General features: G+C 38.4%; 1 protein-coding gene across 2 annotated transcripts in view; it reads right to left on the bottom strand.

The window, feature by feature from the left end:
- Positions 1 to 312: 312 nt before the first annotated feature.
- Positions 313 to 27114, bottom strand: part of epc2 (enhancer of polycomb homolog 2 (Drosophila)) — a 67655-nt gene continuing 40853 nt past the window's right edge. For both annotated transcript variants that reach the window (XM_073026132.1, XM_073026140.1), the window contains exons 9-14: positions 21866 to 22014; positions 18568 to 18908; positions 17902 to 18020; positions 10865 to 11027; positions 3996 to 4329; positions 313 to 1237 (exon numbers count right to left, since the gene is read on the bottom strand). In XM_073026132.1, the coding sequence (XP_072882233.1) occupies positions 1168 to 1237; positions 3996 to 4329; positions 10865 to 11027; positions 17902 to 18020; positions 18568 to 18908; positions 21866 to 22014 (1176 nt within the window). In that variant the 3' untranslated portion in view covers positions 313 to 1167. The remainder of the gene's footprint in view (positions 1238 to 3995; positions 4330 to 10864; positions 11028 to 17901; positions 18021 to 18567; positions 18909 to 21865; positions 22015 to 27114) is intronic.

The following is a 27114-nucleotide window of genomic DNA, read 5'->3' as shown; positions in this document are numbered from 1 at the left end:
GCAAGTCACAAGCAGCTGTACCAACAATTGCTCCTTTTGGAAATCCCACACCTTTATCTCAAATATCAAAGTATTTGTTTCACACTATTCCAGAAACAGATGCAGATTTCGCACATATGAAAGGGTCAAACAGCATCAAAACCTTTCCTGCAAAGCTGTAAAGAATTATAGAATTGGTATAGGATAATATTACTTTTAGGTTCTGTTGCATCAAAACCATTAAGATTACTGTGACACAGCGATCGATATATGTCAGTTTTATGGTAGCTATGCATCTTTTGCTTTGAGAAATAATTCTAGACAAAACAAATATTCTGATATGTATGTTTAATTTCCCTGCATTTTTTTCACTTAACAAGATCAAGTAACAAGGAAGTTGTCTGATGTAGTGCTGACACTAACATTCCAATACTAATACTGTTGAAAAGGCCTATGTAATAGTAATTGTATAAACTCATAAAAACACTAGTCCAAACATAAAAGTCAGACAGTCTTTCTAACCTGTTACTTGCCTTGCAGCCACAGGAAAAGGAGCAAAATGGAAGTTGATAATCTTCAATTCTGTTTCACTACCCTCGCCCTCCAAAACAATAGAAAATACTATTTTTTTTGTCTTGACTTAAATGTCTGATAAAGAAATGTCACTTAATATTTACCAAACATCCATCTATTCAATTTGAGAGAAAAAAAATTGAGTGAAAACTTTACAATGTACAAAAAATGACAAGGATTTACATGGCCTACCTAAATATCTTTAAATTTTTTTTTTTAAAAGCACAAAGTTGATTTGTACAAGTTACAAAATGTAAACATGGCAAAATAAATAGTTAAAACAAGTGACAAAAGGATCCCAATTTCATGCTCATGATCCCATAGATTTGTGTCATTTTCATTCTGTTGTAATTTCAAGTGCAAAGCATGATGAATATCTAGTATTCAAGTAACAGAAATACATATGATGATACAAATAAACTATTGTACAAGGTAGTGATCACCTGAACTTTACAAAATTTACATTTATATAGACAATTTTTATACATTTATGATAATGACACTATTCAGGTCCACATTTAGCAACTGCAATCAATCAGATGCCTTATTCCAAATTCTGGCTGGAATACAAGGTTTCCATCACTGTATATCTTAGATGAAGCACTTTGGACATCATTATGTCACCTCCATAGCTACCGTCTTGTCTGCAATACCGTTCAATAATCTCTCTGGCTCGCTGCTCTCCCTGTAATTCAGAAAAACTTGTTTATATTTGCACCCTCCATATAGCATAAAAATTAAAAAACATTAAATTTACTTTAAAATGATCCCAATTTTTAACTTTGATTAATGTTTGATCTATTTCTAATGACATAAATAATTACAAATGATTATTGCATTTTCCATACAAACAGATAACCAAGGATCAGGAATAGGTTACCTGGCCGACTCTGCAATTCAAATTGGTTACGTCTGATTTCATCATAATTTCAATGCCACAGTCCTGCAATCCCTGGTAATTTTTGACTTAAAAGTTATCCACCTTTTACTTAAAAATATTCAAAGATTCTCACCACCTTGAAGAAGAGTGCTTCAAAGAACCATTTCCAGAAAGGAAAAAAAATTACCGTAGATTCCGGACTACAGAGCGCACCTGATTAAAAGCCGCTGGCTCTAATTTTAGAAATAAAATCAATTTTTTAATTGTACAGGCCGCATCGGATTTTAGGCCGCACCGAATTTCCGGCGGACCGGATTTTCGGCGCACCGGATTTTCGGCCGCTTGTAATATGAGATATTTACACAGAAAGATATTACACGTGTTGGGCTTCAAATTCTGCCCTGTGTTCGTTTTGGAAGAGAGACAACCAACACCGGATTACAGTGCAGCGTGGCTTTATTGCAGAACGCGTTTTGCCTTCCCCTTACATTCTGCTCTTATTTATACTCCTTTTTCCCCCAAACCAAACCCTTGCTACACATATTTGGTAAGGCTAAACTTTGTTATACCTACCGGTATTTGGTAACATCGGACACTTGTGTCCTTATTGGCCCGATACCATTCACACACGAGTTTTACTGTTTTTTTGTTTACTGAATCGCTAGCAGTTTCGGTGCAGCGGAATCCTCAGTTTCGCTCCCTCCCTCCCTTGTACTGCTGTCTAATATCACGTGAGCCATTCCTGACCTGAAGCGGCAGTCCCAAATTAAATCTCCACCGTCTCACCATCGATTCATGTATGCCAAGATTACGCGCAGCAGCTCGATTTCCTTGTTCAACCGCCAGATTGATTGCCTTTAACTTAAAAGCTGCATCATATGCTTTTCTTCGAGTGTTTTCCATGTTGATGAGGGTGAGTACAAATGGCTGATTTACAATAATTTGTGAAGTGCGCTTGATTTATCGTACAATTTCATTGGACCTCTGTGAACTACTCATCAATTTTATTGGTCTACTGTTACGAGGCAAAATGTTTTGGCGGCATGGGAAAAAACCTTCTATTAGCCGCACCTTATTATAAGCCGCTATGTTCAATGCTGTTCAAAGCATGGGAAAAAAGTAGCGGCTTATAATCCGACATCTACGGTAATCCTCATCGGACTTAAATGGGCAAATTCATTAAACAGTGGCTGTATTTCATTAGGAGTTTGAGATTTGGCATGACACCAAAGTCTTCTAAATTTCTACAAATGTAATGCGGAGAGCATTCTGGTATGGAGGGAACACTGCATAGGATTGGAATAAGCTGCAGAGTTGAGAACTCAACCAGCTCCATGGGCACAAGCCTCCCCACTGCCGAGGACATGTGCAAAAGGCGAAGCCTCTAAATGGTGTAGCATTCATCATTAAGGACCCCCACCACTCAGGATGTGCCTTCTTCTCATTGCAACCATCAAGGAGGTGGTACAAAAAGGAGACTGAAGACACGCACAATGTTTTAAGAACAGCTTCTTCCCCTCTGTCATCAGATTTCTAAACAGACCCATTGAACCTCACCAATTTTGCTCCCCATTGCACTATTCCAATTTTTTTTTTTACATATTTCTTATTGTAGACTATATATTTTATGTATTGCACTCTACTGCTGCAAAATAACAAATTTCAAGACATACTGTATGCAAGTGATAATTAACCTGATTCTGATTTCAAACCTAAAACTCAGCTCAGGATTTACATATGATCTGAAAGCCTCAAAAATATCTAACCATTTCAGGATATGATTTAAAATCTTTGAATAATTCAAAGTTACAGCTATAAACCTTCCATTGTTTTAAAGGACCTTCAAGCGATAAAATGAAAATAAAATTGAAACCTGTTTAGTAGCAACAACAATCTGGCTATGCATTTTCAGGAACCTAAATATACTTCAAAAGCAACAGATCTTTTAATATTCTTGAAAATAACCTCAAAAAGCTAAACATTTAGTTTAATTTCAACTGCACCACCTGGATGGCTTTCTCCTTCTTGCCATCTTATATAGTCACTCTCTGTCCTTTTGTGACCTGGGAGTTGAAGGAGGAAAGACATGGGGTCTCACAGCAGTTAGCTACTATACAACTGATGAGTCACAGCTCAAACTATTTGCATGTTCTCTCAGTGACCATGAAGATTTCCCACTGCTCCAGTTTCTTCCCACATCGCAAAGATGTAGGCTGGTACGTTAAATGAGCACTTGAAATTATCCCAGTGTGTAGGGGAGTGGTAAAATCTGGAGGGCGGAGAAGCTGATCAGAATGTAGGGAAAAGTGTAAGTAAAAATTTAAGTGTAAATGGCTGGTTGATCCAACTTAGACTCAACGGACTCAACAGGTTTGTTCTTTGTTGAATGACCATGACAGTACAGATTCCCCAGTTACAAAGGGAACCTGGCAGATTCCAAAACATTAATACATTTTTACAATATCCACATTCAAATATACAGGAAGCTTCTTGATCTACATACAAAGAGCACAAGTAGTTCACCCTAAACACATCCACATTGAATGTGTTTATCTTTACTTACCTAGCCAAGCTACTGATGGCACTACTGGGGGTCACCTTTGGCACCCTGTCAAGGCTAGTAGCTGCTGTGGCCAGCTTTAAGGCAGAAGGAGAAGGTGCTGAAGTCCTTGCACTGAGATGCATATTGACAGGAGTAACCACATTCATACTGTTCAGACGCACAGCAGTTCCTATGCAGGAATTGTTCACAGGAAATGACTGAGGACTGCTTGTGCGTAATGCAGGGAACACATGATTTGCTGAGGTGCGATTGACAGTTCTTATCAGTTGTACAGTAGATAATCCAGGACTGCAGGATGAAGTAACATTCGAAGGTTGAAGATTTTTATAGGTGCCTGCAAAGATAAGCATGAAAATCCATTAAGAATAGACTTCACACATAAAAAACAGAGATAATTTACTTCCTGAATAATTTTCCAAATGATTCAATGTTCAAGTCTTTAAATACAAAACAGGATCAAAAAACTCTTTGCTGAAACAAATACGTAGTATAAGTTTCAAAAGCTTGCAATCAGAATTAGATAACTGGATTTTCTTTAAACATTAGGGGAAGATAATCCAAAAGGTTACCGAGGGAGAGAGATGGTCATGTGGGACAACAATGTAACTCTACTCTTAAAAAAAAAGATGGAGGAATATTGGATCAATGCTTGCCATATTAGACAGAAAGCACAAATGAGGTTCTAAATGAGTTATATACCCAATTTTATCAATCCTTATCGGGACAAATGTGAATTGATTAACATATCCATGCTGACTTTCCCCAAAGGTAAATAATATCTAACTGGACAGATATTTTGATTAAAGTCAATGAAGTTTCAGTCAAAATTTAATGCAGAGAAATACAAAGTATTAGTTTTTGTTAGGAAGCATAAAATGAGGCAATAAGAACTCAAGGGAATATGTGTAATGTTCACTGTAAAAGAAAAACCCTGGGCTTAGAGTACATAAGCAAGGAAGTCATGAATCTTCACAAAACACTGACTTGGCCATGTGTATTCAGTTTTATAGAATGCATTTTAGGAAAGACAAAGATTTTATTATTTTGGTAAAAATGCAGTTTCCAGGATGAGGGTCTTTGGTTATGTGAATAGACTAGTAAAATTGAGATTTTCCTCCTTGGAGCAGAGGAAGCTGAGAGGAGAATTGACAGACAAACTAAAAACCATGAAGGGTACAGACAACAGACAGAAAATGTTCCCAAGCACTTAACAACAATGAACAGGAGGACAGAATGAAAGAGAAAAGAACAAAATAGGACAAGGAAAGTTTTTTTTTCTAATTTGGTGAGACTTGGGGCCTGGAATGCATTATCATAGTAGTAGTGAAGGGAAATTCAATTGCAACATTGAGCTTGCAAGTAGCGGAAAGAATCAGCAGGCCTAAAGAGAGAGAAACTAGTTGAACTGTTCCTACATATAGCTGATATTGCAGTACATGAAGCCATTATTTTACTTCAAAGAATGTAAATTCAAGAACTGTAAATGCTGGAAATATGAAATAAAAACTGTCAGGCAGCAAATGTATGTTGGAAGAGTTCAAATTAGTTATGGAAAGCGATAGATCTGGTCCACAAGTTACAGTTCTACATCAAGGCAAGGCAAACTTTGATGATTAAGACATGAACTTGCAAAGGCTGATTGCAGAAGATTATGGTGTAGGCAAAACGGATGTCTGGAAAGTGGGAGACTTTGCAAAGTGGAATAATGAGAGTTCAAGATGTGCACATTCCTATTAGGCTGAAGGGCACAGCTGGCAGAAGTAGGGAACGCTGATGACTACAGATTCTGATGCTCTGGTCAGGCAAAAGGAGGCAGCATGGGTCAGGTACAGGTAGTTGGGATCAAATAAATCCCTGGAGGAGCATAGGTGTTCAGGAGTATTCTTAAAAAGAAAATCAGAAGGGCAAAAAGGGGAAAGTGAGGTAGCTTTGGCAGAGAAGAGTAAGGAGAAACCAAAAATATTTTATGTCCCAGTGGCCATACATTTTAATTCCACGTCCCATTCCCATTCTGATATGTCTATCCATGGCCTCCTCTACTGTCAAAATGAATCCAAACTTAGGTTGGAGGCACAACACCTTATATACTGGCTGGGAAGCCTCCAACCTGATGGCATGAACATTGACTTCTCTAACCTGTTAATGCCCCTCCTCCCCTTCTTACCCCATCCCTTACATATTTAGTTGTTTGTTTTTTTTTCTCTCTCTCTGCCCATCACTCTGCCTGTTCTCCATCTCCCTCTGGTGCTTCCCCTCCCCACCTTCTCTCGAGGGCTCCCGTCCCATGATCCTTTCCCTTCTCCAGCTCTGTATCACTTTAACCAATCACCTTTCCAGCTCTTAGCTTCATCCCACCCCTTCCGGTCTTCTCCTATCACTTTGCATTTCCCCCTCCCCCCACTACTTTCAAATCTCTTACTATCCTCCCTTTCAGTTAGTCCTGACGAAGGGTCTCGGCCCGAAACGTCGCGTCTCCTTATAGATGCTGCCTGGCCTGCTGTGTTCCACCAGCATTTTGTGTGTGTTGATATTTTATGTACATTAAGAAAAGAGTAGCTAAAGAGTGGTAGAGGCACGTTTGGTATTGTCATTTAAACTAAAATTGGATAGGTATATGGACAGGAAAGGAATGGAGGGTTATGGGCTGAGGGCTCAGTGGGACCAGGTGAGAGTAAGCGTTCGGCACCGACTAGAAGGGCCGAGATGGCCTGTTTCTGTGCTGTAACTGTTTTATGGTTATAAGAGAGAACAGGCTCCTCAAAGACCAAAGTGGATAACTTTGTCTGCACTCACATATGATGGCTGACATTCTTAATGAATGTTTTCCCTTATATTTACTATAAACACATAAAGACCCTGGAACTTGAGATAGTTAATGGGGCTGTCTTCATTACAGAATAGGAGACACCGGACGTCTTAAAAAGCATGAAAACACAAGTCTCTAGGGCCAGATCAGATATATTCTAGACCACAGTGAGAAGCTAGAAAAAAATAAAACTGCAGGAGCCTTGGTTGGGATATATCCATTATTAGCAATAGGTGAAGTGTCAAAAGGATTGGAGGGTGGCTAACAATGTGCCTTTATTTAAGGAGAGTTCCAAAAGAAAACCTGGGAACTATCAACCACAAGTCCAACATCTATTTAGGTAAGTTACTGGATGCGATTCTAAGGAGATAAAATGTAAATGCACTTGGAAAGTCAAGAGGTTGATTAAGTATAGTCAGCATGGCTTTAAGTGCAGAGATCTTGTCTCACAAATCTGATTGTTTTTTTTTTGAAGCAGTAAGCGAGATGGTCAACAAGGGCAGGCCAGTTCCACATAGTAAGCTGCTATGGAAAGTTAGATTACATGGGATCTCAAGTGAGCAAGTTAAATGCATACACTGTTGACTTAAGGGCGATGGTGTGAGGGCATTTTTCCAGATTGGAGGTCATAACTAGTAGAGTGCACCAGGGGTCACTGCTAGGCCCACTATTTGTCATCTGTATCAATGATTTGAATGAGAACATATGAGGCATGGTTATTAAGTTAGCAGATGGCACTAAAATAGGAAGTGTAGTAGAGAGCGAAAGTGGTTATCAGGAATTCCAGAGGATTCTTAAAAGTGGGCTGAGTAGTAAATGGAGTTGAATTCAAGTAGCAAGTGTTGCATTTTGGGAAGACAAATTATTTTAAGACTTTCACAGTGAACTGTAGGGTCCTGGGTAGTGTTGTAGAAACCTAAACATACTAGTACATGGCTCCCTGAATATAGCATCACGAGTAGATAAGGTGCTGAAGGCAGTTTTTGATATGCTTCATCAGTCAGGGCACCAAGTGTAGAAGCTGGGATGTTATGCGCAGTTGTACAAGACATTGCTAAGCTGCATTAAGAATATTGTGTTCAGTTTTGGTCATCCTGCTATAGGAAAGATGATAATAAGACAGAAAGAGCAGAAGTGAGATTTGACGATGTAGCTGGGACTTTATTCAGTAGAGCATAGTTGAATTAGGAATGATATAGGATAAGACCACAAGACATAGTAGCAGAATTAAGGCATTCGACCTATCCAGCTCTAACCTGCTCTACATTCGATTGTGGCTGATTTTTTCCTCTCAGCTTCATTCTCCTGTCTTCTCCCCATAATCTTCAACAGCCTTATTAATCAAGAACCTATCAACTTTCATTGATTCTACTGTGTTTCTTTCTATATACTGTTAATTCCCATAAGAAAATGAATATTAGGGTAGTATATGGTGACACATTTTCTTTGATAATAAATTTACTTTGAACTTCCACTTTAAATATATCCAATGATATATGATGCTTCCATAGCCAACTGCAACAATAAATTCCATAGATTCAGCAGCTCTTCTGCTCAAGAAGTTCCTAATCATCTCTTCTAAAGGAACATCCTTATATTCTAAGTCTGTGCCATCTAGTCCTAGGCTCTCCCAATACAGGAATCATCTTCACAACATCCACTCTATCCTGGCTTTTCAATATTTAATTGGTTTCAATGAGATCCATCCCACCAATTCATCTAAACTCAAGCAATTATAGGCCTCAAACCATCAAACACTCCTCATACATTAACCCTTTCATTTCTGGAACTAATCTGGCAAATATCCTTTGGACCCCTCCAATGGCAGGTCATCCTTTCTTAGATAAGGGGCCAAAACTGCTCACAGTACTCCAAATTACAAAATTCTTCCAGGTCTCAAAAGGCTGGATGGTGAGTATGTAATATCCTGCCCAAGGACCTGTGGTCATAATCTCACTTCATTCAAAATTAATCAAGAGATGTCTAGGCAGTCAGGGAATTAAGGCACTGGAGGCAGTGCAAGACAATGCTCCTGAAAAAGAAACACTGTGTTGAATGGCTGGGCACAAATGAAGCCTCAAATGGCCTACTCCTGCTCCTATGTCTCATGTTCTTAAACGTAGTATCTGCTTCAAGTATTAGATAATGAAGTAATTGCTTTCTCGATCACACACAAGAAAGTTTCTCTTGCAGATCATTAGATGACCCACGCAAACCAGAAGCAAAGCTAAGAACTAGAATTCATCCCAAATCCCTCATTTTCTGTGGGGAGGATAAGATCATCATAATCATCTGAGACATCAACTGTTTCTCTTTCCACGATTGCTGCTTGTCCTACTCAAAGGTCTGGCATTTTTGTATTTTTAATTCACATTTCCCAATTTTGCTCTGGTTATACTGCGTTGTGATTACTAAACTTCTTTGTTTCACTAACTAAAATGATCACTAAATGAAAATCATGCCAGTTATTAAAAGAAATATTAAACATTTTAAATTTAAAACCCAACTGTAAATCTGAAACACAACCATAGACATTAGTCCAAGTGATTAATGTTTAATGTTACGATTGTCCGCATGAGAATTTTGCATTCATTCCCTACTTCACTATAATATCATGCTTTTACGTCAGGTACTAATCATCTGCAGATCAAGGATTTTGTGCCAATGCTTCTGTAAAATTTAATATAAATTAAGTAATTTAGAACAGAATGCTGGATTTAGTAATGGCAAATATATAAAACACTGTTGTCAACCTAAAACATTAACTCTTTTCCTCTCCCCACATAAATTGCCCAACATATGTATTCCTATCTTTTCTGTAGTTACTTGCAAGTTTCAAATTAAAACTGTCCCATTTAAAGAATCTTTTCCTCATATTTTTAACACCTTTTATCAACGTGGTTGTATCTCTGACAATGGTTCTTGTACCAGCCACTAATGGGAACATCTATTTACCTTACCTAACTCCATCACTGTCGAATCATACAGCAGAGAAACAGGCACTTTCAGCCTTATCCATTGCAACTGTGATACCAATCTACCTTATTCATATTTGGTTACATTACACTTGCATCCTCCTACACCTTTCCAATGCAGTTTAAATGCACTTGTATTTGCCTCATCAGCTCCACTAGCAGTTGGTTCAAGATAGAAAATTATAAATCTTGCAATGACCAAAAAATTCTTCTTAACCTTCTGTTTGCAAGAACGTTGTGCCTAACAACAGATCCGAAAGCACTCATTTCTGAAACCATTCGAGCAAACTTTATGAGCTTAGTTGATTTAAATAAAAATAAGCATAGCTTCAGAGTTTTGCAAAAGAATTTACTTCAGCAGCCAAGACAAAAGTACAAATTAGTAAACTTCAAAAGCCACATAAACAAAAGAAATCAAATTATAAAGAAATCACTTAATTCAAAGAAATGAATTCCAAATTTCTGCTAGAAAAAAAATCATACTTTAAAAACAAAACTACTGAAAAAATCTATGCCCAAGAGATTTTATTTCAAAAAGAAAGTGACATAAGCTCAGTGGAATTTTGTTGGCTGAGGTGAACCTTATAGAATTGAAAACCTGTCTAATATCACCACTGTTAAACAATAGCACAAATCATGAAAAATGTTGCAATATTTATTAGTTTCAACTTTTTGATTTGGATAAAAGGATTATAAAAAACATTCGGGCCATCTGCCGCATTCACAATGGTCACTAAGCAATTAATTTATTCATATTTGTTTAAATCAAAGATGAATACATGTGACACCCCCAAAACTAACAGCTTGTGAGTATTCTGTGGTACACAACTATATCATTACTTGAAGAATAACTGAATAATATTTAAGTAAATAAAAACATTATAATTAATGTTTAACTTACCTATTCAATGGAGTCTGCTTTATTACAAAACAATGCAGGTCCTTCCTCTTAACAGCAAACTACTAGCAATACTAACCATAAATTACTAGGTATTCTCATTGTGTAACTCTATAACACACTGAAGAAAAAGAAACAGAATTATTTCTCCCAAAATCATTCATAAGATTTTGACATAATTTAGTCTCACCTGCAGACTGAACAACACCATTGATGTTTGCAGTCTGACCTGCAACAGCATCCTTGGAAACTTCCGACTGACTTGGTCCAGGAGCACTAACAACAGCTGATGCTGCAAAGTGTGCACTAGCTGAATCTAGCGTTTTTGAGGAGCAGTCGGATATCCTGGATCCCTGAAAAGATATTTCATAAATGAATTCTCCAGAAAAGGCCAGATAAATACGGGCAAGAATAGAGGAGATACCCTGCTAGAATGAAACAGAAAACAGCCATGGTATTTGGCACATAACTTGATAATTCACAACATCGTAACAAAATTTACAAGACAGATTGGAAGAAGAGAGTTCATTATTCCACAGTTTCGACTTTCCAAGATTCCAGCACTAAATACAGTCTTTATCAATTGCACCCTGGGTACAATTACTTTTCAGAAAAACATTCCAATTAATTACATACAAAAACAAATCCCCATCACAAATTTCCCTTTACTTGAAGGTCAGCTATGCCACGTGTATTAATGTATAGAAATGCTCCAAAAGAAAAACCCTGCCACTTCATGTTTATAACTTGCTTAAAAATCAAATGATACAATATTTAAAAATGATGATTTATCCTTAAAATATTAGCATGCAAAATAATTGGCAGATAAAAAATTAATGGAGATTTATTATTGAGCTGTGTTGGAGTTGCTTTTGTACAGCAGTATGGAGGCTTAGTTACTTGATCTAACCAGAGCTATCAGTCATTGATTTAAAAGACTGGGGGAAATAAATGAGTAAAATCTAAAACGCAGGGGGGGGGGGGGGGAAGAAAGAGAGTGGGTAGCTAGTCTCAGTAACAGCAGCCAAGAACCTGCCAGAATGTCAGCAACCCATTTAGATCAAAACATTCCTCAGGGAAGAATATTTGCTGTTCTCACCAAGACTACATAACTCCAGACCAAATGTTCAAGTGCAATGAAGAGTAGACAGCTAATGGTAGCACTGCCAACTTTATCCAGATTTCTTGCACAAACAAAAAGCCTAATATTTCTTACAGCCTCGATCTACCAAAGCAATTAATGAATAATAATGTACTTCTGAAATGTAGTTATTGTTTAGTAAATGCAGCACATCTGCACTCAGGAGGATTCTTCAAACAGCAAACTGGCAAGAAGCAGATGATGCATTTTAGGGATTTTATTTCTCATAAAAATGCAGGCAAGCTCACTGTTCCACTGGGTGTTTTATGCACGAGAGAAGATGGTGCCTCAGTTTCGTATCTCATTTGAAAGGTCAACACTGACTGCACTAGATTAGCAGCCCAGATCTCTAGTGCTCATTTCTCTGGAATGTGACTCAATTCTGAATCAGAAGGTTGTGGAATCAAAGGTCCCAACATGCACAATGTACGCTTATTTCACATAAGAAAATCTTACACAGTGCAACTCAGTTATATTATTCAACAGAATCTGACACCAAGTAACAAAACAATGCAAGTGTAGATGATCAAAAACTTGGGTAAAATTATAGCTTTTAAAGGGCATCTGAAAGAAGAGGAGAATAGACAGGCAGGAATTAAGAAGAGAATTCTAAAACGAGTCTAACAGACAAAAGGGGTTGCTACCACTTGTAAAATTAAAATTAATGATGTCCCAGAGACAGAAAGGTAGTTCATATACCATAAGAGTGCTGTAGTGCTGAACATCATTAGATGGTGGAGGACAAGGCCAATATTTTAAAACAAGAATACGGATTTAATAGTGTTTAAGCAGAGAATTTGGAATTGCTGAAATCCTGTACTTCACATGGTCAATTAGCAAAAGGATGGTGGCTGACCAGGGTCAGGAGAAGGCCATTCCACAGAGTTTTAGATGGCTTAGAAATTTAAGAAGTGTGGGACAATGGAGAAGGCCCAGGGATGCAAAGTGAGAGCCAAGTCAGGATAACAATGCCTGGATGAGGAATTCAGCCATACATAAGGGAAGAATTGAGTCACTGATTTTGCAGAATTATTCAATTCTCCAATATTCATTGGCAAATTTATTGTAGAAATGGGATCCACGACTGACATTAGAATCAAAGAAGACAAAGGCAGTTTTATTTAGCCTCAGGCAATAAACTGCCAGTTGTATTTATGCTTCATATTATTTCAGATATCAAAATGCTAATTAATGGCTGCACACTCCATTAATACATCACTAGAAAAAATGTGTAAGATGTTTTGGCACTACTTTACAAATATATAGATATCCAAGAATGACATTGGGCAAAGTCATCTCTTTTAACCCCAAGACTAGAATAAAATAAAAAGACAATGGATATTTTAATAAGTTTTCATTGCAACTAAGATCAATGAAATTCACAGTACTTGCATCTAGTGTTGATTTTAATAAAAAGTTAAAGTAACCTCAAGAGTTAAGGTCGATAAAAAAAAACTAGTCATCCCAATTCTAATTCAATGACTGAATGCAAAGTACTTAGTGAATTTTAGTTAGGAAGTGTGGCTAGTAACAACACAAGAATTATTAATTACTTATGGAAAAGATGAGAGAAAAACAATAGGCAAAATTACTCAGGTGCACCAAGGGAAGCGAAACATATGGGTTTCTTAACAGTTGACTATTGCTCTTCACTGTGCCAAATAGAGGTTGGATTACTACTCAAAAATTAATAGGAATCAAACACCTAACACACATTTTTCCCACTCATGCAAAAACAGTAACCATATCTTCACCACCACACAAAGTGACAGAATAAAAGCATCTATTGGCAAATGTTGCCTGAACCATTGGTAAAAATGACTAATAACCTATTTGTTAGTCTTCCACATTCCTTATCCTTTGAGGGTATAGATTACTAGGTGTAACAAAAAAAGGTTTCTTTTCCAATTGTACATTATTTAATTTATAAAAGTACTAATTTTATTACAACTTTCAGATCAAAGTCAAATTTATTATCAAAGTACGCATGTCACCATAAACTATATTGAGATTCATTTTCTTGCAGGCATTTTCAGAAAGAAGAAAAACAATAGAATTTCTATTAATTAACCATACACAAAGACTGACAAACAACCAATGTGCAAAAGACAAATTTTGCAGAAAGAAATATACACTGCCTTGAAAAAGTATTCAGCCTCCACAATTATCTTCACATTATTATTTCATTTTCTAAATTTAAAATATCTTGAAGTAGGATTGAGCTAATCTATCAAATATTGCGCATCATGTGAAATCAAAAGAAAAATTCTAAGACCTGTCAACAATTAAAAACCAAAATTGAGGCTGAAAAATTATTCATCCCCTTTATAATCACTAATCTAACTTCCGTCAGGTGCAATATTCAGTATTACCATACCAACTCACCCAATTTGTTAATGCAGAAAATTGGAAGATCACCTGTTTTCAATGAATTCATAATAAATACCTCCTCTCTCTCTGCAAGGTCCAACAGTACAGTATATTTTCAACAGACCAAACCAAAACAAAGACGAAACCGCATTCAAGTCAGGGAAGTGATAATAGAAAAGCACAGATCTGAGGAAGGGTACAAGACTAACATGAAAAAGTGGAAAAGATATGAAACCTCAGCTATACTGCCGAGCTCAGGCTACCCCTCTAAATTTAGTCACTACAGAAGAACAACACTCATAGTAGAGGCTACTGTGACGTCAACAATCATTCTGACTGATCTGCAGAAGTTAGTGGTTGAAACTGGAGAAGAAGTTCAAGGTGTCACAATCTCCGAAGGCCTAGCAAAAAAAGGATATTTATGGAAGAGTGGCAAGGAAGAAAACACTAGATAAAAAAGAACTATCCTTGCCGTAAAGACTTTGCAAAGTGTCACTTAAAAGATAATATAAACGTGCTAAAGAATGTTTTGTTGTCGGATGAGACTAAAATACAACTTCTGGCCTCAACACTAAGCAGTACCTGTGGCACAAACCTAATATTGCGTATCAGCCAGGCAATACCATCCTTATTGTAAAGTATGGTGGAGGTAGCATCATGCTTTGGGATGCTTTTTAGCACCAGGGACTAGAAATCTGGTCAGGACTGATGGGAAGATGAATGCTACTAAATGTAGAGAGATCCTGGATAAAAGCCCACCAGTCTCTGACAGAGAGCTTAAACTAGGGAAGAAGTTGTCCTAGAGCAGGTCAATAACCCAAAGCACACTGCCAGAGCAGCCATGGAATGGCTTCAAATGAAGAAATTTGATGCCCTAGTGGCCCAGAGTCCTAAACTTAACCCGATCGAACATCTCTGGCAAGATTTTACGACTGGGGTCCACCACCGCTCCCCAACTAAAAGACTACTGGCTGTAATAGCTGCGAGAGGTGGTTCAGCTAAGTACTGAGCAAAAGGGGATGAAGGGATGAATATTTTTGAACTGCTGACATTTCAGTTCTTGATTTTTTGTTTTTAATGCCTTGCAATTTCCCGTTTTTTAAAGCTCTACTGTGATGGGGGATAGAAGGAGCATGTGATTCACAAATAATATTCTCAATTCAAAATCCCTGTAATACTCACGTGAACAAAGGGTTGAAGGCTGAATACTTTTTACAAGGCACTGTAATACTGGTAACATAACTTGTACAGTCTTTAATAGTGAGCCTGCAATTTATGGAATAAGTTCAGAGATGAGATGAGTGAAGTTATCTACGTTGATGCAGGAGCATGATGATTGAAGGAAAATAACAATGGTGGGGGACCCAAGGACCCTGCATCCTCCTTCCCGATGGCAGCAGCAGTATGGCCGGGATGATGGGGATTCATGATGATGGATGCTGCTTTCTTATAGTGGTGCTCCTTGTAAATATGCACAATGGTGGGGAGGGCTTTGTCTCTAAACTTTTTCCATGCATGGGCACTAGAGTTTCCATACTAGGCGACTTGGGTTATTCATAGGGGATATTCTTTTATATATTTTTCTCTCCCCCCTCCTCTCCCTCTGCCTAATCATGGGACAATTTACAACAGCCAATTAACCTACCAAACAGTATGTCTTTGGACGGTGGGAGGAAACTGGAACACCTGGAGGAAACTCAAGCAGTCACTGGGAGAACGTACAAACTCCTTTCAAGCCACCAATCTTAAAAATCAGTACTCATTAGATATACTATGCTCTAGGCACTAATATCTATTGCTTAACTAAGTTGCAGAGATCTTGGATAATAGATGGGGATCTATTTAATCAGGAGACAACAGATAGCTACTCATGGTACAGACATCCATCCTGAATTACTCAAATTGTTAAAAACCGGAGGGATCAAGTCACCTTGTTTTAATAATACTCATTGCTTGAGATTGTTTGCACTACATAGTGGCTGCCCATATAAATTTAGCTGTTAAGTTCCATTTGGTTACTGTGATCTTCAGTTATTAAGAAAAATGTGAAATTGCTTGGCACCATTTGTCACGGAACATCTTCAATAAATATGGAATGCTACCAAATTTGTACCAAGTGGTGTTACAGCAAGGTTACAGACATTTACAACTGCTTTCAACCATATTTTTGTTAAAGGTTAACAAAAGTAAGATGATTCTATCCATTGAAAATCTCTTGCAGTTGGCATATTTATTCTTTTAGCCTTCAATATTTTTAGCCATACAGAATTATGCAGATAGCAGGGATCTTTTCCCAATTGAGAGGTGACTATAACCAGAGAGCATTATCTTAAGGTGATGGGTGATCTCAGGAAAAATAAATTGAAATGAGGTTGGCTGCAACCTGGAATGTATTGATTGCATGAATGATAGAGGCAACTACTCTCACCAGATTTAAGTAGTATTTGGATGAGAGCTTGAATCACTAAGAAACAGATGGATACAGATTAAGTGCTAGTAAATAGATGATGATTTCATGTTTTGTGGAAAAATGGGGGAATGAAAGGCCTATTTCTGGAATCTATTACCTGATAAACTTTGAAAAGTGAGATTACAAAGCAGCGCACTATACTAAAATATTCAAGTACAATAGTTGTCTCAGAAGACAAAAGAGAATGCTGATGCTTGAGCTAACAGCACTTGCCTTAAACCATATCTTAAGACAGTCTGTTTGTTAGAAAGTTAACAAAAGAATGATGTCTTCACCACTTTGATCCCAAGACAATTCGTGATGTATCTATTCATTGGAAATCTCGTGCATTTGATCTCTATGTTACTAACTTAAAATGCTGCAGAGCCAAAGGTGAAAGTTAACATTTCGGGTCAAGACATCAGGACTTAGGAGTTGTCATGACACATACCTAGATAAATGCAGGTAAAAATGAACTTTTAGTCATAGACAGACATGAAAGAATGAAACATTTTTAAATGCAGGGAGACATTTAGTATAAGGAAATCACGTGAAACATGGAAGCGCTCTTTTATGAATTTTAAGCTTGGTTAAAGTTATGAATGCTAGAGGCTGAGGGGAGATTTGATAAGGGTCTTATAAGTTTATGAGAAGCAAAGAGAATAGACAGAGAGTATGTGTTTTCCAGTGTTAAAATGTCTAATACCAGAGGGTATGCATTGAAGGTAAGGGGGAAAGTTCAAAGGGGATGTGAGGTAAGTTTTTTTTAAAACTCAGAATCATGGACTGAGCTGCCTGTAATGGTGGTAGAGGCACATACATCAGTGACTTTTAACAACGCCTGGATAGGCACATGAATGCAAAGAAGATGGAAGGATATGGACATGGTGTAGATAGGAGCAATTAGTGTTTGGGTGTTTTTGATTTGCTTTTTAGCTGGTTTGGCACAACACTGTGGGCTGAATGACTTGTGCCTATGCTGTACTGTTCAAGTTCTATGTTCCAAAGAAAGCTAATGCATTATGATGACATAATCAAGCAGTGCCACACATCTATGACAAACAAGGTCCACTTGGGCTTACAGTGCGGGAGACAAGATACAGGCACTAACATCTGCCCTGTACCACACCTGATGCAACAGCTGTCAACTGATAAAGGAACACTGGAATAGTAACATTCTTTCCCAGCCATGTTATATTCTTCCTGTCACTTCGAGTACCACAGTGCATAAAAGCCAAGTCATATTTGCCACACAAGCCTATATTACCTGCGAACTTCCATGTGAGACATTTGAGGAATGTTGTCGCTGCATCTGTGCTAACTGCTGCCTTTGCATCTGAACAAGTTGTTGTTGATGGGTGTGGTACTGCTCTTCCGTTATGCCACCTGTTAAGTAAATATCTTAATATCATGGTCTAATAATATTAGATGAAATCTAAAATAACCTTTAATATATTTTGTAAAGCTAGCCAATGACTGAGAAGAAAAAAATTCAGAAAATTCAGAAAAAAACATTAACCTACATGGTGGACCTGAGGTAATTTTTACTTCTTTTATTCCTCCCTTGCTGGTTGACCATTCTGTACCTCTGAAGTGAATTATATGCATTCTTGATTGCATTTATATCACAAAACATAGGGATTACAGTCAATAGAGAGAGAAAAAAAATCACACACTTTCAAATCTGAGCATTACAACCAATTGGATGCCATTATTAAGCTAAACTAACAAATCATAAAACAGTTACAATAATACCCAAATCTCAAAGCAACTCCGCTATAACAAGAACCTCTCAAGCTACTTCATCGTAGAAACACCATTAAATAGAAACAAAAATGCAGCAAGTCATATAGTGAGTTATTTGGAATGGTTAATTAAAGGATCAGCAAACACAGCAATAATAAATGAAAATGAACTACCGGTACTTGCTTACCAGATATCCTATTCCTGCTGGTGATCATGCTACTTGATGATAAAATAGAAGACATTGGAATTCTCCTTTTATTCACATTCGGTCCTAACGTTTTGGAAGTACAGCGATTATCACTGTCCTGAAGCTGGGTTAATCGAGGCTGGAAGTGCCGTAATCGGCAAGCTTTAATATTGCTTAGTATTTCACTAAGTGACAGTCTATTTGTAAAGTCCTTATTGGAAGAAATGGTCCATGAGTCGTCAGATGTAAAAGCAGCTGGGGAGCACGGAGATGACAGCATTTCTGGGTCAATTTGCCGTAAAATGTGATCATGATCTGTGGATAAGCGATCTAGCAAAAACCTTAAAGGAAAAGACAGCTTGTTTACATTTCCATTGTTGATATAATCACAACATGGGCAAAGAACAATACTATATTGGTTGCATTTTATTTTCACAGGCTTGAATTTAGCACTCCTGATGAATTCTGACTTTCTTTAGACTTTTCATAGACCGAGTTCTACTGCATTTTGTAACAGAAACTTTAAAAATTCTATTTCATTAACAGAACCTTTGAAAATCTGTTTTTTAAAAATTACTCCCCTAAGCATAACATAGCACCACTGTCATCTTAAAATAAGTCAGCATTACTTTTGTCATAATATAAACTGGAACACAGAAGGCCAAAAGGAAAACTTAATTGAACTGCATAATATGACGGAGCAGGACAGAACAAAATGAGAGACTGAAAAACAAGGGGCACAGATTTAATGTAACTGGAAGGATCAGAGAGAAAATAAAAAAAAGATTTTTACCCAGAAGATCGAAAGTAAATAGGATTAGAATAGCAAGTAATTGATGACGAGCAGACGTGAGCCTGTTTCTGTGCTTTATGATTATGATGACACGGGTGATATGAGACAGAAACCAGCAACATATTTAAAAGATGTTTGATTCTGTACTTGAAAAGTCATGATCAAGTGTTAGGTGGGATAATGTAAAAGTGCACTTTTATACCTGGCATGAACACATTGAGCTGAATGGCCTCTTCTTACATTGCAAGTTGTCAATGAATGTAACACATAACTAAATTTTAAGCAATACTAACTATGCAATTTATAATGTATCTCATTTTCTTCTTTTAATAATTACATTGATTTATATTTACACAAATGAGAAAACTCATGCACAGGACTATAATCGTACGCAAATTGAACAAGCAACAGTTTTACTGTAGCAATTTCAGAGGTGTCATTCCAACCTACCACAAGCTGGCAAGCATGAAAATATTTTTTATGCACTGTAGTTTATATTTAACTGCTCTCCAATCTTAAGATCAGCCACAGTGACTGTCAGTCACAACCAATCTGACCTAACAAAATCTGTTTTAAAGCAAACGAGGAGCAGTCAAGTCCTAATGCATAGAACAGACCACCTCTCTGCGGCACTTTGATAACAAAGCAGGCAGAGGTAAGAGTCCAGAATTAAGGCTAAAATTTTAAGAGGGTGCAAAAACATTGAAGATGCTGATGGACTGAGAGCCAATTAGGGCAGCAAACACAAGCTGGGTAAATAATAAATTCATATGCTAGAAAATGGGGATTTTTTTTGGATGAATTTAGTAATTAATTGAAAGCAAATGATGGGAGAATGGGCATTAAGGCAATGAAATGACCAAAGGCAACTAAACCACGGATAAGATAGTCAGCAAAAAATGGGATCAAGTTAAGAGTAGGGATGGATGATGTTTGCTATCACATAGGTGGTTCTGCTCAGGGTTAAATGGGACACAGAAGCCACAACTTTACTTAATGGAATTCTACACTGTAGCCCACTATGCTATATCTGTCTCAGAAGTGCTGATCGCAGAAGAAAAGCAAATAACTTTTTAAAAATCATAGCAAAAATAGCTTCAGTTTTTAGCACTGCTCAGTATACTTTTCAAAAGGCAGGAAGGTACAAAGCAAAGCAGGGCACTGGGCTACCAAATCTGCTTCTACACAAGTCTAAAATTACATAGAAACATAGAAAATAGGTGCAGGAGTAGGCCATTTGGCCCTTCGAGCCTGCACCGCCATTCAGTATGATCATGGCTGATCATCCAACTCAGAACCCTGTACCTGCTTTCTCTCCATACCCCCTGATCCCTTTAGCCACAAGGGCCATATCTAACTTCCTCTTAAATATAGCCAATGAACCGGCCTCAACTGTTTCCTGTGGCGGAGAATTCCACAGATTCACCACTCTCTGTGTAAAGAAGTTTTTCCTCATCTTGGTCCTAAAAAGGCTTCCTTTTATCCTTAAACTGTGACCCCTCGTTCTGGACTTCCCCAACATTGGAAACAATCTTCCTGCATTTTGCCTGTCCAATCCCTTTAGAATTTTATACGTTTCAATAAGATCCCCCCTCAATCTTCTAAATTCCAGTGAGTATAAGCCTAGTCGATCCAGTCTTTCTTCATATGAAAGTCCGGCCATCCCAGGAATCAATCTGGTGAACCTTCTCTGTACTCCCTCTATGGCAAAAATGTCTTTCCTCAGATTAGGGGACCAAAATTGCACACAATATTCTAGGTGCGGTCTCACCAAGGCCTTGTACAACTGCAGTACAACCTCCCTGCTCCTGTACTCAAATCTTTTTGCTATGAATGCCAACATACCATTCGCCTTTTTCACCGCCTGCTGTACCTGCATGCCCACCTTCAATGACTGGTGTACAATGACACCCAGGTCTCGTTGCATCTCCCCTTTTCCTAATCGGCCACCATTCAGATAATAATTCTGTTTCCCTGTTCTTGCAACCAAAGTGGATAACCTCACATTTATCCACATTAAACTGCATCTGCCATGAATCTGCCCACTCACCTAACCTATCCAAGTAACCCTACATCCTCTTAGCATCCTCCTCACAGCTAACACCCCCGCCCAGCTTCATGTCATCCGCAAACTTGGAGATGCTGCATTTAATTCCCTCGTCTAAATCATTAATATATATTGCAAACAACTGGGGTATATAAACAGCAATACAACAAATATTCAGGTCAAGTATTTCCACCATTTTCTGTAATCCTCCATTTCCTCAGATTTCCTTCATCTATAGTGCTTTTATTATTGTTGAATTAAATATTGTGATATTTCATCAAAAGTTCTTCTACATTAAAAGTTTAAATAAAACTATTGCCATTCTGAGATCTCATAATAAATGGTCAACATTATACAAATGAAGTTTCTTTTGTTGAACTATATTACAAAGATACTAAATGAATAATTCTCTGGCACAATTAAACACTTTGTTGTTGTCCAAAAAGGTGTTTGCTTACCTTCCCCCACGGCCTATGCGCCTCCGTGCTAAACCTATGCACCTTCTTGGAACGGTGAGTGTTGTCAAGCAGTATCTATAACGCGACTCACTTAACCCAGCTGATTCTGCAGTCTGACATGGACTGGAACTCATCTGATCCAAATGAGGCTATAATAGGCCAAAAGTTATGTAAAAAGTAGGAAATCTGTAAATATTCACTATTTTACCTTATCTCCTCATTTTGTTTAGCATCCTTGAAGTAGAGTCACCATTGTGATGGAGAGGTTGCAAAGGAGGTTCACTAGGTTGGTATAATTGAAATGCTATGTTAGCACTTCAGTTATACTGGAATGGCCAGTCTGTGTTCTTGGAGCAGAGTTAGTTAAAAGGGGATAATACAGATATATAAACTTATGAGGGGTACAAATATGGCAGACTACAAGAAGTATTTTCCCATACAGACAGGAGATTCTGTGGACATGGCAGAGACTCCCAGATGGTTTGTTGCCTCCTGGGTGCCAGGGTCAGGGATGTCTCTGATCGTATGCACAGCATTCTGAAGTGAGAAGGTGATCAGCCAGCTGTCATGGTACACATCCGTACCAATGTCATAGGTAGGAAGAGTCAGGGTTTCAAATTTCTAGATCATTGGGACCTCTTCTGGGGCAGGTGGGACCTGTACAAGAGAGACGGGTTACACCTGAACTACAAGGGGACCAGTATACTTGCAGGGAGGTTTGCTAGTGTTATTGGGGAGGGTTTAAACTAGACTTGCAGGGGGATGGGAACCAGAGTGCCAGAGTAGATAGTGGAACGTGGGTAAAAATAAATGATGTTAGTAGTTCATGCAAAATCACAAATAGTAAGGTTGGGTGTGGTGGTAATAATCTTCTGAGGTGTGTATATTTCAATGCGAGGAGTATTGTGGGAAAGGCAGACAAGCTGAGGGCCTGGATTGACACAGAATTATGACATCATAGCCATTACTGAAACTTGGCTACAGGAGGGGCAGGACTGGCAGCTCAATGTTCCAATGTTTCAGACATGATAGAGGCAGAGGGATGAAAGGTGGGGGAGGGGTGGCTTTGCTAGTCAGGGAAAATATTACAGCAATGCTTCGGCAGGACAGATTAGAGGGCCATATGGGTGGAGCTGAGAAACAGGAAAGGTATGACCACATTAATAGGGTTGTATTCTAGACCACCCAATAGTCAGCGAGAATTGGAGGAGCAAATCTGCAGAGAGATGGCAGACAACTGCAAGAGACAGAAAGTTGTGATTGTAGGGGATTTTAATTTTCCACACATTGATTGGGACTCCCATACTGTTAAAGGTCTAGGTGGGTTTGAGTTTGTGAAATGTGTTCAGGAAAGTTTTCTAAATCAATATACAAATGTACCAACTAGGGAGGATGCAATATTAGATCTCCTATTAGGAAATGATTTAGGGCAGGTGACAGAAGTGTGTATAGGGGAACACTTTGGTTCCAGTGATCATAACGTCATTAGTTTCAACTTGATCATGGATAAAGATAGATCTGGTCCTCAGGTTGAAGTTCTAAACTGGAAAAAGGCCAAATTTGAAGAAATGAGAAAGGATCTAAAAAGCGTAGATTGGGACAGGTTGTTCTCTGGCAAGGATGTGATTGGTAAGTGGGAGGCCTTCAAAGCAGAAATTTTGAGAGTGCAGAGTTTGTATGTTCCTGTCAGGGTTAAAGGCAAAATGAATAAGAATAAGGAACCTTGATTCTCGAGGGATATTGGAACTCTGATAAAGAAGAAGAAGAGAGATGTATAACATGTATAGGCAACAGGGAGGAAATAAGATGCTTGAGGAGTATAAAAAAGAGTAAGAAAATACTTAAGAAAGAAATCAGGAGGGCTAAAAGAAGACATGAGGTTGCTTTGGCAGACAGGGTGAAAGATAATCCTAAGAGCTTCTACAGGTATGTTAAGAGCAAAAGGATAGTAAGGGATAAAATTGGTCCTCTTGCAGATCAGAGTGGTCAGCTATGTATGGAACCAGAAGAAATGGGAGAGATATTAAATGGGTTTTTTGCATCTTTATTTACTAAGGAAACTGGAATGGAGTCTATGGAAACAAAGCAAACAAGTAGGGAGGTCATGGAACTTATATAGATTGAAGAGGAGGAGGTGCTTGCTGTCTTAAGGTAAATCAGAGTAGATAAATCCCCAGGAACTGACAGGGTATTCCCTCGGACCTTGAAGGAGCCCAGTGTTGAAATTGCAGGAGCCCCTGGCAGAAATATTTAAAATGTCAATATCCATGGGTCAGGTGCCGGAGGATTGGAGGATAGCTCATGTAGTTCCGTTATTTAAAAAAGGCTCAAAAAGTAAGCCGGGAAATTATAGGCCAGTAAGCTTGACATCGGTAGTAGGTAAATTATTGGAAGGAATACTAAGAGATAGGATCTACAAGTATTTGGATAGACAGGGACTTATTAGAAAAAGTCAGCATGGCTTTGTGTGTGGTAGGTCACGTTTAACCAATCTATTAGAGTTTTTCAAGGAAGTTACCAAGAAAGTGGATGAAGGGAAGGCAGTGGATGTTGTATACATAGACTTCAGTAAGGCCTTTGACAAGGTCCCGCATGGGAGGTTAGTTAGGAAGATTCAGTCGCTAGGTATACATGGTGAGGTAGTAAATTGGATTAGACATTGGCTCAATGGAAGAAGCCAGAGAGTGGTAGTGGAGGATTGCTACTCTGAGTGGAGGCCTGTGACTAGTGGCGTGCCACAGGGATCAGTGCTGGGTCCATTGTTATTTGTCATCTATATCAATGATCTGGATGATAATGTGGCAAATTGGATCAGCAAATTTGCTGATGATATAAAGATTGGAGGTGTACTGGATAGTGAGGAAGGTTTCCAAAGCTTGCAAAGGGATTTGGATCAGTTGGAGGAATGGGCAGAAAAATGGCAGATGGAGTTTAATGCGGACAAGTGTGAGGTATTGCACTTTGGAAGGTCAAACCAAGGTAGAACATACAAGGTAAATGGTAGGACACTGAGGAGTGCAGTAGAACAGAGGGATCTGGGAGTACAGATACATAATTCCCTAAAAGTGGCGTCACAAGTAGATAGGGTTATAAAGAGAGCTTTTGGTACATTGGCCTTTATAAATTAAAGTACTGAGTATAAGAGCTGGAATGTAATGCTGAGGTTGTATAAGACATTGGTGAGACCGAATTTGGAGTATTGTGTGCAGTTTTGGTCACCTAATTACAGGAAGGATATTAATAAGGTTGAAAGAGTGCAGAGAAGGAAGTGCAGAACAAGGATGTTGCCGGGACTTGAGAAACTGAGTTACAGAGAAAGGTTGAATAGGTTAGGACTTTATTCCCTGGAGCATAGGAGAATGAGGGGTGATTTGATAGAGGTGTATAAAATTATGATGGGTATAGATAGAGTGAATGCAAGCAGGCTTTTTCCACTGAGGCCAGGAGAAAAAAAAAACAAAGGTCATGGGTTAAGGGTGAAGGGGGAAAGTTTAAAGGGAACATTGGGGGGGGGCTTCTTCACGCAGAGAGTGGTGGGAGTGTGGAATGAGCTGCCAGATGAAGTGGTGAATGCGAGCTCACTTTTGACATTTAAGAAAAACAGGTATATGGATGAGAGGGGTTTGGAGGGATATGGCCCAGGTGCAGGTCAGTGGGACTAGGCAGAAAAATGGCTCGGCACAGCCAAGAAGGGCCAAAAGGCCTGTTTCTGTGCTGTAATGTTCTATGGTTCTATATCATATATGCCTATGAAGTTTATTCACCCCCCCCCCCCCCCATAGAGAAGTTTTTATGTTTCATTATTTTACAATAGTGAATCACAGTGGATTTAATTTGGCTTTTTTGGACATTGATCAACAGAAAAATAATCTTTTGCACCAAAGTGAAAACAAATCTCTACAAAAGTGATCTAAATTAATTACAAGTATAAAACATAAAATAATTGATTGCATAAGTATATACACACCCTTCAAGTCAGTATTTAGTAGATACACCTTTGACAGCCATTACAGCCTTGAGTCTATGTGGATAGGTCTCTTATCAGTTTTGTACATCTGGACACTGCAATTTTTCCCCATTGCTCTTTACAAAATTGCTCAAGCTCTGTCAGACTGCATGGGGATCATGAGTGAAAAGCTCTTTTTAAGTCCAGCCACAAATTCTCAATTGATTTGAAGTCTGGACTCCAACTTGGCCACTCCAGGACATTAACTTTGTTGTTTTTAAGCCACTCCTGTGTAGCTTTGGTTTTATGCTTGGGGTCATGACTTGCTGGAAAACAATTTTTTTCCCAAGTGGCAGGTCTCTTGCAGACTGCATCAGGTTTTCTTCCTCCAGTATTTTGCTGCATTCATTTTACCCTCTCCCTTCACAAGCCTTCCAGGGCTTGCTGCAGTGAAGCATCCCCAGAACATTGTGCAGCCACTACCATGCTTCACGGTAAGGATGGTGTGTTTTGATTATGTGCGGTGTTTGGCTTACACCAAATTTAGCGTTTAGTCTGATGGCCAAAAAGCTCAAATTTGGTTTCATCAGACCACAGAACCTCATCAAACCTTCTTTGAGCTTACTTCAGTCTCCCACGTCTTCTGGCAAACTCTAGTCAGATTTCATGTGAGTTTTTTTCCCCAAACAGTGATTTTCTCTTTGCCATTCTCCCATAAATCTACAACTGGTGATGCTTCCGGGCAACAGCTGTTGTTTGCGCAGTCTCTTCTATCTTAGCCACTGATGCTTGTAACTCCTCCAGAGTTGTCATAGGATTCTTGGTGGTCTCCCTCACTAGTCCCCTTCTTGCATGGCGAATCAGTTTTAGAGGACAGCCTGCTCTCGGCAGATTTACAGCTGTGCCATATTCTTTCCATTTCTTGATGATTAACTTAACTGTACTCCAAGGGATATTCAGTGACTTGGAAATGTTCTTGTATTTAACCCGACTTGTGCTTTTCAATAACCTTTTCGTGGAGTTGCTTGAAGTGTTCTTTTGTCATCATGGTGTAGTTTTTGACTCACCAGCAGTTGGACCTTCCAGATACAAGTGTATTTTTACTGCAATCAATTGAAACAGCTTCACTGCAAACAGATGATCTCTATCTGACTAATTATGTGACTTCTAAAGCCAACTGACTGCACCAGTGTGATTTGGTGTGTCACATTAAAGGGGATGGATGAATACTAATGAAATCAATTATTTAGTGTCATATTTGTAATTAATTTAGATCATTTTGTAGAGATCTGTTTCCACTTTG

This window comes from Hemitrygon akajei, chromosome 2 (assembly GCF_048418815.1).
Source record: "Hemitrygon akajei chromosome 2, sHemAka1.3, whole genome shotgun sequence".
In the NCBI taxonomy this organism is placed as follows: Eukaryota; Metazoa; Chordata; class Chondrichthyes; order Myliobatiformes; family Dasyatidae; genus Hemitrygon; species Hemitrygon akajei.
Note: the sequence above shows the minus strand (reverse complement) of the source record. Positions and strands in the feature narration are given on the sequence as shown.